Consider the following 14,975-nt stretch of genomic DNA (forward strand, 5'->3'; position numbering starts at 1 on the left):
CAGACTCAGTTCAACTGCAAATTAAATGGACTCAGACCTCCTCACTATTGGTATAACCTTCAAAAGAGTAAATATTTACTTCGCTGTCTGCCCTTCTCCAACATAGAAGTTCTGGTAAACAATTTTTTTTTAAAGTTGTTAGATATGCAAAAAAGAAAATGTTTAACTCATAAGGCAAGTCAGTACAAGGAGACCCACAGACAAGATGACAGAATTATCAAAGACTTTAAAATATAAATAATACACATGTAAAAGAATCCAGTAGAAAAGGTGAACATGCATGAACAGATGAGGAATTTGGCACAGAAATGGGACCTACAAGAGATTGAAACAGAAATGTGATACCAGAAATAAATAATTTTATTCAGTAAAAGATAACAATGACTGGAAACAATGACAACAAAAAAACCTATGTATTTGAGGAAAATAGAAATATCCAAAATGAAACAAAAAGTGAAAATTTAACACAAAAGAAAAAAAAAAGCATTAAAACCAGGAGACACTTTCAAATAATCTAGCATGCAATTAACTGGAGTCCTAGAAGAAGGAAAGATAGAAAAATATTGGAATATAATGGCCAAAATTTTTCCAAAATTAATGAAAAGACATCAACCCATAAATCCAAAAAGCTGAGCAAATACCAGGCAAGATAAATTAAAACACACAGATACTCTCTGAAGTACATAAATAATACACATATATTCAAAAAAAACAATAAGAATTACAGCTAATTTCTAATGGAAATAAAACATAAGACAATAGAACTTTCAACAGTGCTGAAAGAAAAAAAAAACATTTATATCCAATAAAATGTCCATTAAAAAGTATTAATAAATATTTTTAAAAGATTTTATTTATTTATTTTTAGAGAGGGGAAAGGGAGAGAGAAAGAGAGGAACAGAAACATCAATGTGTGGTTGCTTCTCGCACACCACCTACTGTGGACCTGGCCTGCAACGAAAGAAGGCTAGTGCGGTTATATTAATTAATATCAGACAAAACACATTCCAACGAAGGAGTATGAGCAGAAATAGTTATAACAATCAGTTCATCAGATAAATATAATGTTACAAGCACACACATCTTTAAATAGCACCAAAATGCATGAGGAAAAAATCTGACAGGAGAAAAAGCTATCCATAATTGATAAGCAAGACGACCAAAGTAATAATAAATAAAAACTGGTGCTACAACAATTGGATATTCACATGGTAAAAAAAATGAACCTTGATCCTCATATATAAAAATTAACTGAAAAGAGATCACAGACCTAAACGTAAGAAATGAAACTAAAAACTTTTACAAGAAAACAGAAGAAAAATCCTTTGTCATCTTAGGAGCAAAACCAAAGCAAAACACCAGCCTCTCTTTCCTCCATCTTGGAGCCTGCGGAGAACAGGACTTCTGAAATTACAAATATGGCCCTGACCGGCCAGTGTGGCTCAGTTGCTTGAGTGTTGTCCTGCAAGGCTCTGGGTTAAGGGTTCAATTCCCAGTGGGGGCCCATGCCTAGGTTGCAGGTTTAGTCTCCAGTAGGGACACATGCAAGAGGCAACCAATGTTTCTCTCACATCAGTGTTCATCTCCCTTTCTTTCTCCCTCTCTCTAAAAATAAACAAAAATCTTAAAATCAAACAACAAATATGTCTGTTAGGCTGTGGTCCAAGGCTATTTCTGCTGCCTATAAGCAAGGTCTCCAGAACCAGAGGGAGCACACAACTTTTCTTAAAATTGAAGGTGTTTATGCTTGAGGTGAAACTGAATTTTATCTAGGCAAGAGATGTGTTTATGTGTACAAAGCACAGTGACACCTGGTAGCAAACCAAACAAAACCAGAGTAATGTGAGGAAAAGTAATGTCCTCATGGAAACAGTGGCATGGCTGGAACCAAATTCCAAAGCAGCCTTCCTGCTAAGGCCACTGGACATAGCATCTGTGTAATGCTATAACCCCTCAAGGATTATGGTTTAATAACTTTAATAATTTAAAGTTATTAAAAAGTAAAAAAATAAAAGTGGATTAAAAAAACTGTTAAATTGGACTTGATCAAAATTTAAAACTTCTCAAAAGGCCCTATTAATAAAATGAAAGGCAAGCAACAGTCAGGTAGAAAATATTTGAAATGTATATAATCTCAAAAAGGACTCATATCTTGAAAATATGAAGAATTCCTACAGTTTAATAACAGAAAGATAAATGACCCAATAAAAATATGGGCAAAAGATCTGAACTGACACTTTCCCAATGATGACAGACAGAGATGGAAAACAAGCACTTGAAAACATGTTCAAGATCACTCATCACTAGGGGAACGCCAATTAAAGCCATGAGGATATACTACTACTACACGTCTCATGTGGGCAATATTAAACACTGAACACACGAACTACTGGCAAAGATGTGAAGGAACTAGAATTCTTAAAACGCTGAAGGCAATGTAAATGGTTATAGCCACTTTGGAAAACAGTCTGGTTGTTTCTTAAAAAGTTAAACATACATATACCATAAATGCCCATACAAAGACTTCTACACTCATGTTTATAAAAGCTTTATTAATTATAGCCAAAAAACCAGAAATAATTCATCAACAGGTGCATGGATAAACAAATTATGGTATATCCATAATTACACAGAAGTAAAAACAAATGAACTACTGATATATGCAACAAGGATGAATCATGAAATAATGATGCTGAAAAACCCAGACCCCACCAAAAAAGTATATCCTGTATGACCTCATTTACAAAAAATGTACTAAGGTGTAAAGACAAAAGAACATCGATGGTTACCTAGGGGTGGGGAAAGAGACATGGGACAGGACAAGAGAGAAAACTTACAAAGGAATATGAAGAAACTTCGGGGGGAGGGAGTGACATTTTTTTTTCTTACCTTGATTGTGGCAATGGTTTCACGGGTGTGAACATACGTCAAAACTTAGCAAAGTATACATTTTAAATATGAGCATTTTGTTCTGCCAACTGTACCTCAATAAAGGTGTTTAAAAATGGATATAAACACATACTCCACTAAAGATATAGATGCCCAATAAGCATGTAAAAAGATGCTCAGTGTCATCAGTTATCAGGAAAATGAAATTTAAAACCACAATGGAATACCACTACCACCTACCAGAACGGATAAAATTAAAGACTGACAATATTTTTAAAACCACCACCAAGCTAAGTCTCTGTCAACTAGTCTTGTACTCAATGTACTTTATTTAATGATTTTTTAAAATGTCTTTTCCTTTAGAGATTGTGTTTATTTTAGAGGAAGAGAGGGAAACATCATTGTATGAGATATTGGTTGCCTCTCACATACCCCTAGCCAGGGACCTGGCACACAACCCAGATCTTTCACAGACACCCTCTCTGTGAATGCTGTCTTTTTCTTCTGTGTTCACTGAATTATCTTAAGTCTTTCTCTACATCAGTACTTTGATGTTTAGTCAAGCCTATTGTTATTTATATTCTAAATTTATTAGATATATCATATTGTGTGGCTTGGTTTCCTTAACAATTCAATTTCCCTTGGCATCTCATGGTTTCTTTACTTTCTCACTGGATTTACTCTTCTATATCTTAAAAAATGTGCTGCTTAGATCGTTTTCTTCCAGATATGGTTCTTGACTCATTTTTGTATGTACCATTCATTTAATTTTATTGCCCACAGTATAATTATGTGAGTGGTATGCCAATTTTCATCAAGCTCATACCTACAGGGGCAACTCTGTTTAGACTACCTACTCTCTCCAAAATGGTACTGGTTTCCTGTCAATCTTCTATCTGAGGTCTGTTCTTTCTCTCTTCCCCAAGTGCAATTTTCATTTCCTCTACTTTCATGTAGGTGGTAAAAGACAAGGAATTGGGGTAGGATATAGTTCTGCTAAGACTGGATGCAATCGTTACTAGTAACACATGGGCTTTGTTTTTACTTCTGAGGACGGGTAAAAAGTCCTTTATGTTGGGAGAGAGCCCACTTACATGGGGGAGGAGTTGGCCTTGACTTCCCTATCATTGCTCTAACTCATGGAACCCAGTAACTTTTGTTTCTGAGAGGTAATCCCTAATTCCATGCACCATCACCCCCAGTTCCTTGTCCAAGAGACAGTTCCATTATCCCCTACATCAGAAAAATACAGATTTTCCTGTTTCCTTCTTTCCAGATTCAAAATTATTAGTTTTCAGAATTTTGTGACAAGAGGGCTGCATGGTTAGAACCTGCACTAAACCATACCAGAAATTTCTGTGCCTTTCTCTATGAAGAGTAAATCAAGGACATACACGAATACATGTGAGGCACAGAACAGTATTAGACATTTTGATACTATATCCTGAGCTGCCACTTTGAGTTTTATGGTATTCTCTTTTTATTTCAATTCTGATGGAAGGGATTTTCTTTTCAGTATTTACAGCTGGTCCTTGAACAATAAGGCGGGGGCCAGAGAGGTCAGAGGCACCCACTCAGTCCAAAGTCCGAGGATAACTTCTGACTCCCCAAAACTCAGTCACCCCTTGGTATACATGGCAGACTGGTTCCAGGACTCCCAGTTACCAAAATCCAGGGATGCTTAAGTCCCTTATATAAAACGGTGTAGAATAATGCACACAACTGGCCTTTGCACCTGCAGTTTCCCAATCTTGGAGAGAAAATACTGCCCTGCAAGCTGTAGCTGCCTGAATGCGAGGGTGTGAAGTTGCAAATACTAAGGGCCGACTATATATTTATAAAAACAAAACCCAAAACGTGTAAGTGAACCCATGCAGTTCAAATCCATGTTGTTCAAGAGTCAACTAACTGTATTTGTTTTTTTCTATTTTATTTTTGGCTGACTTTTACCTTTCATATTTATTGTGTCAGGTATTAGGGGAAAACGACCATTTGATTTTCCTATGCCTATTTTATCCAGATCCATTTTCACAAGTTTTCACTGTCATTATTTTTATAGGTACCTGCTGGGTACATCATTTCCTCTGAGGCCTCAGTGACATGCTACTTTAAAAGGCTTTTATTTTCCTCACTTATCACTTCTGTAAATCATTAGATGTGTTTTTAATACTAGAATATAAAAATCTTAGCCCTGGCTGGTGTGGCTCAGTGGATTGAGCTCCAACCTATGAACAAAAGGGTCACCAGTTCAATTCCCAGTCAGGGTACATGTCTGGGTTGTGGGCCAGGTCCCCAGTAGGGGGTGAGGGGCAACCACACATTGATGTTTCTCTCCCTCTCTTTCTCTCTCCCTTCCCCTCTGTCTAAACACAAATACACAAAATCTTTAAAAAAAAAAAAATCTATAAAAACTTGAACTTTGTGTCATTTCCTGCTGTACCTGCAGTACCTGTAACGGAGTCTTGCATCTAGAATAGACTCAATAAATATTTGTTACATGAATGACCATGTTTACACCTCAATGAATCTTCCATATAAACTAGGGATTAAACCCACTTTAGAGAGGAGAAAATAAAAGTATAGTCATCTGCCCAAGGCAAAATCTTCTAATGTCAAAACCAAGGCTCTTTTCACCCCCACCTTGTTTGAAAAAGTGTTGTTCCTACAAAGACTCAGTGGAGTATCAACTATATGTGGGCACTGTGCCTTGCACAAGAGTTATATGCTGTCCTCATTGACAAAGAATTTATAGAAATCAGGTAATTCAGTAGACTCTTGTCCTAAGATCATAAAGAATTCATAAATATGCCAATACTACTAAGAGATCCTAACAGATCTCTGCTTCCCCAAAATGAAGAATAGATTTCAAACAAAAGTTAGTATTTATATGTATTTTACAGAGTATTTCCAGTCATTTCCAAGACCTCATGGGAATCCTATGAAATAGGTAGTTGTATCATCACCCCTACTTTAGGGATAAGGCACTGAAGATAAGAAGGTTAAGAAGGACTTGGATTCAACATCCTATACAGCACTTGTTACTTACTACAAAAGTACTATGTCTTCAATATACAAAACTTGTATAGTAGAATGTGTAAGAAAAATAAAATACAGAGTAGTAACAAAGATTTAATGAATAAACATTTAAATCAAACTGACAAGAACACACTCTGTAGTCCAAGAAAAATCAAGACCCCTGCGCTCCAGATGACAGCCTCAACACTTGTCCAACCCCACGAGCCGGCACCTCAAAAGCACTTCTGTCATCTTCCAATCTCTCCCTCTTACATTCAATGGTCACCAAGACCTGCCATTACCCAAATATCTCTGAATTTATCTCCTCCTTCCCACATCCTCGGCCGTGCTCCAGACCCTCTCACCAGCTCTCACCTGGATTCTTTTCTCTCAGAGTGATCATAACACTTCCCTGGCATCCCCTAGCCACGGAATAAACAAATTCTTTAGGAAGAAGTGGATTGAAAACATACCAGTTGAGCACCCAATCACATGCCAGTACTAGGTACCAAGTATAGGGAGCACCCAGTCTGACAAGAAGAAAGACAATAAGGGGTACGTGTCCTAAAGGAAGTCAAAGTATGGAGTTGCTCTCACGTCAGACACCCTGACGTCTAGCTCACTGAACTGGCCCATCCCCACCACTACGCATTTGGGTACCTTTTTCCTTAGTCAGTGATCTCTCTGACTTGGAGCATTCTTGCCTGTTAGTCCATCCAGCAGGGCTCAGGGCCCAAGTCCGTCTCTCCTGCACCAAGGCACAGGCCTCCCTCATCCCTCCTCTGTGTTTCCTGCACACTTATTCACAACCCCACTGTACACCTGTCATAGTGTACGATGTTGTCTGCCTCCCTGACTAGACTGGGTACTTTTGTGATCAACACCAAGGACAATAGTTATTGGTCCTCCTCCTACCCCTACACACAACAGCTCATCCCTTTAGTAACAGGGGCTCACGGTAGGCAGTGAGTGAAGTAGCCCCTCCCAAGAGATGGTCTCCAGCAGAGAATCATGGCTGCTACTGAGGTGCCACATGCTTAAAAAATTGTTTAAAATGAACATTCTGTTGAAGGTATCATAACTTGGGCATGTTTCCATGAGGTCGTATATGTTATGAGATCTCTAGTTGCCACACATAATTAAAATAAAGGGAAACAAAATAAACTTACTTTCACAAATAAAATTAGGATGCAGGAATCAAAAGTTTGACTTTGTACTAGGCAGTAAATACTACAGCCAAACAATATATACCAAGAAACTGAAACAAACTAGATGGGAGCATTTAAAGACCCAGTGGTATATATAAATATACATGCAAGCAAAGTAAAACAAACAAATCAAGAAAATCAATCATAATACAGGGCTAACTCCCTAATATATGAATTCATAAAAATCAAAAGAACCAAGAACTAAAAAACCTATGCACCCCAATGTTCATAGCAGCACAATTTACAATAGCCAAGTACTGGAAGCAACCTAAGTGCCTATCAGCAAATGAGTGGATCAAAAAACTATGGTATATTTATACAATGGAATTCTATGCAGCAGAGAGAAAGAAGGAGCTTATACCCTTTGCAACAGCATGGATGGAACTGGAGAGCATTATGCTAAGTGAAATAAGCCAGGCGGTGAGGGACAAACCATATGATCTCACCTTTAACTGGAACATAATCAACAGAAGAAAAAAGCAAACAAAATATAACCAGAGACATTGAAGTTAAGAACAATCTAACAAGAAAAGGCACACAAGTGTAATTGAATAACAATAAAAAATTAAAAAAAAAAAAAAGAACAGTCTAACAATAGCCAGGGGGGAGTGGGGAGGGGACAGTGAAGAGAGGGGATTACAGGAACTACTATAAAGGACACATGGACAAAATCTAGGGGGAGGGTGGAGGTGGGGGAGGGAGGTGGGTTCGGCTGGGGTGGGGTGGAGGGATGGGGAGAAAAGGCATACAATGTAATTGAATAACAATAAAAATTTTTTTTAAAGTTATTCAATAAAAAAATATTGGATGGATGGATGGATGCACAGGGGGTTGAAGGCAGTGTGATGATATTTAAATACTGTGTAATTATGGTTTGAATAAAGAGTAGAGACATCAGAAAAAAAAAAAGAACCAAGAACTTATGGAAAAATGGGTAAAGGATATGGATAGAAATGATTCAAAATCATAGAGAAAGAGGACTTCCGGCCAAGATAGAGACGTAGGTAGACACACTGGGCCTCCTTGCACAACCAAAAGGACAGTAACAATTTAAAAACAAAAAACAACCAGAACTGACAGAAAATCGAACTCTATGGAAGTCTGATAACCAAGGAATAAAGAAGAAACATTCCTCCAGACCAGTAGGAGGGGCGGAGACGGGCAGCCAGGCAGAGAGGACTCTCGGCAAGGTGGCAGCTGGCGGACCCAGTGAGCTGGTGGATTGTAGAGCAGGGTGGGAAAAGCTGCAGCTGGCGGGTGAGGCAGCAGCTGCTGGACCAGGCGACAGACCGTGCAACCCAGAGTTCCAGTGTGGGGAAATAAAGCCTCAAACCTCTGACTGAAAACACCTCTGGGGGTTGAGGCAGCAGTGGCAGAAACTCCCAGCCTCACAGGAGGGTTTGTTGGAGAGACCCACAGGGTCCTAGAGCGTGCACAAGCCCACCCACTCGGGAATCAGCACTAGAGGGGCCCAGTTTGATTGTGGGTAGCGGAGGGAGTGACTGAAAACCGGCAGAGTGGAGCAAGAGCCATTGCTCTTGCTCGGCCCCTCCCCCACATACAGCGTCACAGCCCAGCGACCAGAGTTACCCCACCTGGGTGAACACCTAAGGCTCCGCCCCTTTACATAAAAGGCCCGCAAAGACAAAAAAAAAAGGCCCAAATGAAAGAACAGATCAAAGCTCCAGAAATAATTCAACTAAGCAGCGAACAGACAGCCAACCTATCAGATGCACAGTTCAAAATACTGGTAATCAGGAAGCTCACAGAATTGGTTGAATTTGGTTGCAAATTAGATGAAAAAAATGAAGGCTATGCTAAGAGAAACAAAGGAAAATGTACAGGGAACCCAGTAGTGATGGGAAGGAAACTGGGACTCAAATCAACGGTGTGGACCAGAAGGAAGAGAGAAACATCCAACCAGAAAAGAATGAAGAAACAAGAATTCGGAAAAATGAGGAGAGGCTTAGGAACCTCCAGGACAGCTTGAAACGTTCCAACATCCAAATTATAGGGGTGCCAGAAGGAGAAGAGGAAGAACAAAATATTGAAAACTTATTTGAACAAATAATGAAGGAGAACTTCCCTAAGCTGGCAAAGGAAATAGACTTCTGGGAAGTCCAGGAAGCTCAGAGAGTCCCAAAGAAGCTGCACCCAAGGAGGAACACACCAAGGCACATCATAATTACATTACCCAAGATTATACAGAAGGAGAGAATCTTAGAAGCAACAAAAGGACACAGTTACCTAAAAAGGGGATCCCATAGACTGTCAGGTGATTTCTCCAAAGAGACCTTACAGGCAAGAAGGGGCTGGCAAGAAGTATTCCAAGTCCTGAAAGGCAAGGACCTACATCCAAGATTACTGTATCCAGCAAAGCTATCATTTAGAATGGAAGGGCAGATAAAGTGCTTCTCAGATAAGGTCAAGTTCTAGGAGTTCATCATCACCAAGCCCTTATTATATGAAATGTTAAAGGGAGTTATCTAAGAAAAAGAAGATAAAAAATATGAACAGTAAAAATGACAGCAAACTCACAGTTATTAACAGTCACACCTAAAACAAAAGCAAACTAAGCAAACAACTAGAACAAGAACAGAACCACAGAAATGGAGATCACATGGAGAGTTATCAACAGGGGAGGGGGAGAGAGGGGGAAAAGGTACAGAGAATAAGTAGCATAAATGGTAGGTAGAAAATACACAAGGGGAGGGTAAGAATAGTATAGAAAATGTAGAAGCCAAAGACCTTATACGTATGACCCATGGACATGAACTATAGAGGGGGGAATGTGGGAGGGAGGGGGTGTGCAGGGTGGAGTGAAGGGGGGTAAATGGGACAACTGTAATAGCATAATCAATAAATATATTTTAAATAAATAAGAAAATCTTTAAAAAAAAAAAAAGAAAAGAAAAAGAACCATCGATGTGAGAGAGAAATGATCAATACATGCCCTGACTAGGGACCGAACCTGCAACCTAGGTATTGTGTCCTGACAGGCAAAGAAGGAATCAAACCCGCAATCTTTTGGTGTATGGAACAAAGTTACAAGGAACTGACCCACCGGCCAGGGCACATACAATATGTATACATTTTTATATTGAGATTTAGTAATATACTACCTACTGAAAATTTAAATTAAAAAAATTAAAAAAAAAAAAAGAAGAGCCCTAGCCAATGTGGGTCAGTGGGTTGGGTGTCATCTGCTGACAGAAAGGTCACAGGTTCAATTCCTGGTGGACACACGCCTGGGTTGTGGGTTCCGTCCCTGGTCGGTTCAGTCCCCAGTCAGGGCACATACAAAAGGCAACCAGTCGATGTTTCTCTCCCTCTCTTTTCCTCACTCTCCCCTTCTCTCTAAAATCACTAAGCATGTCTTCAGATGAGGATTAAAAAGAAAAAAGAAGAAACATTGAAGAGTTTTTAACATATAACCAAACCCTCAGTATCAATGAATGTGTATCGAAAAGGAAAAATTATAAATATTCTATGATCTCAGTTATATTTCTAAAAGATATACAATACCTACCTACACGCACGCATCCAAATGCATAAGAAAAGAAGTGAACGTAATACACTAAATCTTAGCTTCTCTGTTTGAGGAAAATGGTGGATTTTGGTTTTCTTGTTTTACTTTCCTGTGTTTTCCAAACTAACATATATTACTTTTATAAGCAAGAGAAATAACGGGAGAAAATGCACCTTTACCTCAAAATCTGCTCCTGACAAGCAGCAATTCTCTTCATGAATTTGTAAAATACCTTATCTCCACTTCTAATTATGGTCTTCTCATATTTTTCATTACCATCACTAGAAAGACTAAAAAGAGAAGCAGAAAATGCTTTTGAGTGTCTATATCCAAAGAACTACAGTATTTAGGAAAGGAGAAAGATAATTAAAAAAAAATTTTAAATCAAAGTTAGCATATGCACACAATTTAAATATCACAAATTTAATGTATAACTGTCATTCCCTACACAACCTTTCCCAAGCCCTGCTCCCTGGCCATGTTCAACTCTGGAATAATTACTTACTATTTAAAAAGTTATTATAGGCTCTGGCCAGGTAGTTCGGTTGGTTAGAGCACCGTCCCAATATGCCAAGGTTGCGGGTTTGATCCCCAGTCAGGGCACATACAAAAACTAACCAATGGCCTTGACCAGTGTAGCTCAGTTGGTTGGGCGTCATCACACAAAGGTGGCTGGTTTGATTCCTGGTCAGGGCACATGCCTGGGTGATGGGTTCCATCCTTGGTCAGGGTGCATATGAGAGGCAACTGACTGATATTTCTCTCTCACATCAATGTTCCTCTCCCACTCTTTCTCCCTTCCTTTCCCTCTCTCTAAAAAATAAATAAATAAGCAAATAAATATTTAAAAAACAGAATCAACCAATTCATAAGCAGAATAACAAATCAATGTTTCTCTCTCTTCCTCTCTGAAAATCAAAATAAAATAAAAAAATAAAGTCATCATATCCACCGATTCTCCATTTCTTTCTCCTTTAGTGCATTATTTTCAAACACCAACATGACCTGATGCAACCCAGTATTATTCTGAAAAAGCTTATGAATGGAAGAGCTCTGATAGAGAATCAGGTCATCTCTCAAAACATCCTGTTGTAATTTTATTATAATAGCAAAAATAATCATTCTTACACTTAGAGGGCTTTGGTTTATATAGTCTTTTAGGACCTACTCTCTCACTTGACTCCCAAAACCATCTGACGAGACAGACAATAGATATCAATATCACTCCCATCTTATAGGTCTAAAGTGAGGCTCTGGAAGGATCTCTCAGGTCCTGTATCAGCTTTTGAATCACAGCCAAGAGTCAATGAACAAATGGCACTTTTCTAACTTAACTGCTTCAGTTATACATTTAGAAACAGAACACAAAGTAAAGAGAGAGTGTGAACACATCTTCTTCTATTAGCAGTTAGCATCCCTACCTTGTTTGTTTGTTTTCTTAAGGGTGCTTATAAACAGAACAAAGTGTTTTCAAGCTAACTTGAAGGTGGCTACGATCCCCTGGTCTCTGCCTCCCTTTCCCGCCCAAGAGGACTAAACACAAAAGTCCTACACACAGTTCTCCCTGAAAAAGTTTCCCCAGGTACTAGGGTAAACCCAAAGGGTATCTATCTAGTGCAGCAGCTGTCTGTTCAAGTCACTTCTTCACCTCAGCGGCACGCGTTCTCACCTTCGGGAGAGCAACTGTTCCACGTCAATTCCTTCTCGCTGTTGATACTCCCTGAGAAGACTATGAGCATGATCTAGACTGACAACACCGCTGTAATCATCCTCATCTACCACACAGACGTAGTAGGACAGGAACTGTGGCACCACAGAAGGCACCCCAGGTAGCACAGGAACAGCAGCACCTGGTACAGTATCCTGCAGGTGGAGGTCTTGGAGCTGGGCAGTCCAGTCTATGTCTGTGGCACTGTTAGAATCATTTCCAAAATCCAAGGTAAGCTGTGGTGAAGGCCTCTCCTCATTGTCACTTCCCCAGTCACCTGCACCTTCACACCAATATTCAGCTGCAAGGCCATTTTCCTGTGTCTGGAAAAATATCCAGTGAATGAGGTCCAAGCGCACTTAGGTAATCTCACCTATTCTCTTGGCTTCACCAGTCTTCCCTTCACCCCAGCCACTTCCCCTCTGGCACACTCTGATTCACTTCCTGGGCCCCATTTACTCAAAAGCATGTTGGAGGTGTCAAACAGTGTCTCCTTTTTAGGGGCAGTACGGCAGATGTAGTACAGTGTCTTCAACCACCCCTCCCAAACTGACTTGTGCTTCATGTAATGCAGCATCTGGCAGGAAAGAACTACATTTTCCAGACTCTTTAGCAGCGAGTTCTGATCAGGGTTCTGCTAATCAGGTCCACTAGTGGGAGAGACCAACTTGTGAGGCCATGAAGCAAAAGTTTGTAGATGGAGACAGAGCAAGGCTCTGGGGTCAACAGTTCTGACAAGGGCAGCTTCCAGTTCACCTCTGCTTCCTGACTGCAGCAGAGGCAGCACAGCAGCTCCCTGCCAGGCCAGTTCTGAGGTGTGGTTCTGGAGGTCATTCCTGGAGTTGCCTTCTCCAGGCTCTCCAAGTAAGTTAGCAGACACCTAATTTTAAATCTGTCTCACCTTTAAAAAGTGCTTTTTTATTATTTTCAATTGCACTCTGACAAATATAGGCAAACACCACGATCATCTTTTTATTCGCTTTATGGCTAGTACTATGTCTGGCACATGTAAGAACTCAGCACATACATAAAGCAACATTTAAGGCAAAGGGAGGCTGAATTTTGTTCCGCAGCTACCAACTTGCCTAACTTTTGGATTATTAAATCAGATTGCATCTTACTAAGTGTACTATGCATAAACACATACCACAGTAAGAATATTTACTATAAATACATGTATATATTACACACAACCGTGTATATGTACACACTCATACTTCTCTCCAAATAGAAAAATCAACAAGCTATGTGTCAAGACCGTCGGTGCATATTAAAATAAATTAACAAAACCTTAAACAGCATTTTATGGTTCAGAAAAGAGCAAAAATCACTCCAAAGTATTTCAAAGAACACAGCTTAAACTACTCTGAACCGATATTCTGGCAAATACCCTCATATCACAGCAAACGCTAACATACACAAGCGCTTTACCTGAGTGTCCGGCGCTTTCTCTTGCATCTGCAGGAACTGGGAGCGGAACACCTTCCAGCTTAAGGGTAGAGATATAAACTGCTTTGAGGGCTCCACGCCGAACTGCCGGCTCCGGCCAGCCCCCATCCTAGTGCGCCCGGTACCGCCCCTAACTCCCGCCCGCTCCGCTGAAACTCCCGGAGGGAGCTCTGCAAGTCGCCCACCTACCTGCGCGCCCCGCCGCTGCCACATCGGGGGCTGGGGCAAGCGAACACGTGCAGGAGCCGATGAAACGGGGAGCCTTCCAGCGGGCAGTACACCTGCACGACCAAGGCGAGAGACTGCCTGCAACGTTCGCACACTGGCTTCGGCGCTGCTACCGCAGGCAAGGCGTCCTAAGGCAGGGGCGGCGCTCAGACCCGACTGTGCCGCGGAGCGGAGCCCACTCCCTCACCTCGTAGCCCCCACCAGCACCCGCCGACCCCGACTCCGGCGCCCCACCTCACCGGAAGGCCGCCAAGCTTGCTAGCAGTCCAGGCGTCCGGCCCCGCGGGGCAGCCGTGCACAGCTATGTCTCGAAGGCCAAGCAGCACCGGTCTCCGCAAGGCCGCCATGACGACGGGGCGCCCACGTGAAAGGACAAGCTACGGCAGCCGAGCTGGTAGGCCCTCTGCGCAGGCGCACCTCCTGCTCCCGCGAGCCGGGCCGGGCCGGCCGCTTGGATCCTTTCCTAGAGTGGAGTGCTGAAGCCGCATACGCGACTTAACGCTGTTCTGGTCTCAAAGTCCGGGATCCCAGGCTTTCATGTGCCTCCTAATGCACCGCAGTAGAAGTACGCACAACCTACTATGAAGCGGTATTGCCATCAAGTTTTACCTGATATAAGCGGGAAAATAGCATTATCGTTAAAAAGGACAAAAAAAAAGTCCTTAATTTTTAGATATTACACATCAAAATGCTTATAGATGAAATGATATATCTAGGACTTGCCAAAACATGTTGGAGTGGTAGATAAAATAAGGCCTTGAGTTGACAATTATTGAAATTTGGTATCAGGCAAATGGAGGTTTTTCATACTGTTTGTTGTCTGCTTGAAATTTTCCATAATAAAGCTTTTCAAATGCTTGGGTCACAACATAGGTGAACTTCAAAAAACATGCTAAATGCAAGAAGCCAGACACAAAAGGCCACATTCTAGAAACCAGGTAAACTTTAA

At 40.8% G+C, this 14,975-nt stretch overlaps 1 protein-coding gene across 3 annotated transcripts in view; it reads right to left on the reverse strand.

Annotated features, from left to right (window-relative positions):
* PDCD2L (programmed cell death 2 like) overlaps nt 1–14,761 on the reverse strand; it is a 40,934-nt gene extending 26,173 nt beyond the window's left edge. Inside the window, exons 1-5 of one of the 3 annotated variants that reach the window (XM_024577536.3) lie at nt 14,266–14,759; nt 13,988–14,079; nt 13,781–13,838; nt 12,311–12,672; nt 10,821–10,931 (exon numbers count right to left, since the gene is read on the reverse strand). In XM_024577536.3, coding sequence (XP_024433304.1) covers nt 10,821–10,931; nt 12,311–12,672; nt 13,781–13,838; nt 13,988–14,079; nt 14,266–14,373 — 731 coding nt within the window. In that variant the 5' untranslated portion in view covers nt 14,374–14,759. Of the gene's footprint in view, nt 1–10,820; nt 10,932–12,310; nt 12,673–13,780; nt 13,839–13,987; nt 14,155–14,265 lie in introns of all 3 variants that reach the window. The other 2 variants (XM_024577535.4, XM_045185390.3) reach the window with 2 other exon arrangements.
* Between the last annotated feature and the right edge of the window lie 214 nt (nt 14,762–14,975).

The sequence above is a fragment of the Desmodus rotundus genome, chromosome 12 (genome assembly GCF_022682495.2).
Source record: "Desmodus rotundus isolate HL8 chromosome 12, HLdesRot8A.1, whole genome shotgun sequence".
Classification (NCBI taxonomy): domain Eukaryota; kingdom Metazoa; phylum Chordata; class Mammalia; order Chiroptera; family Phyllostomidae; genus Desmodus; species Desmodus rotundus.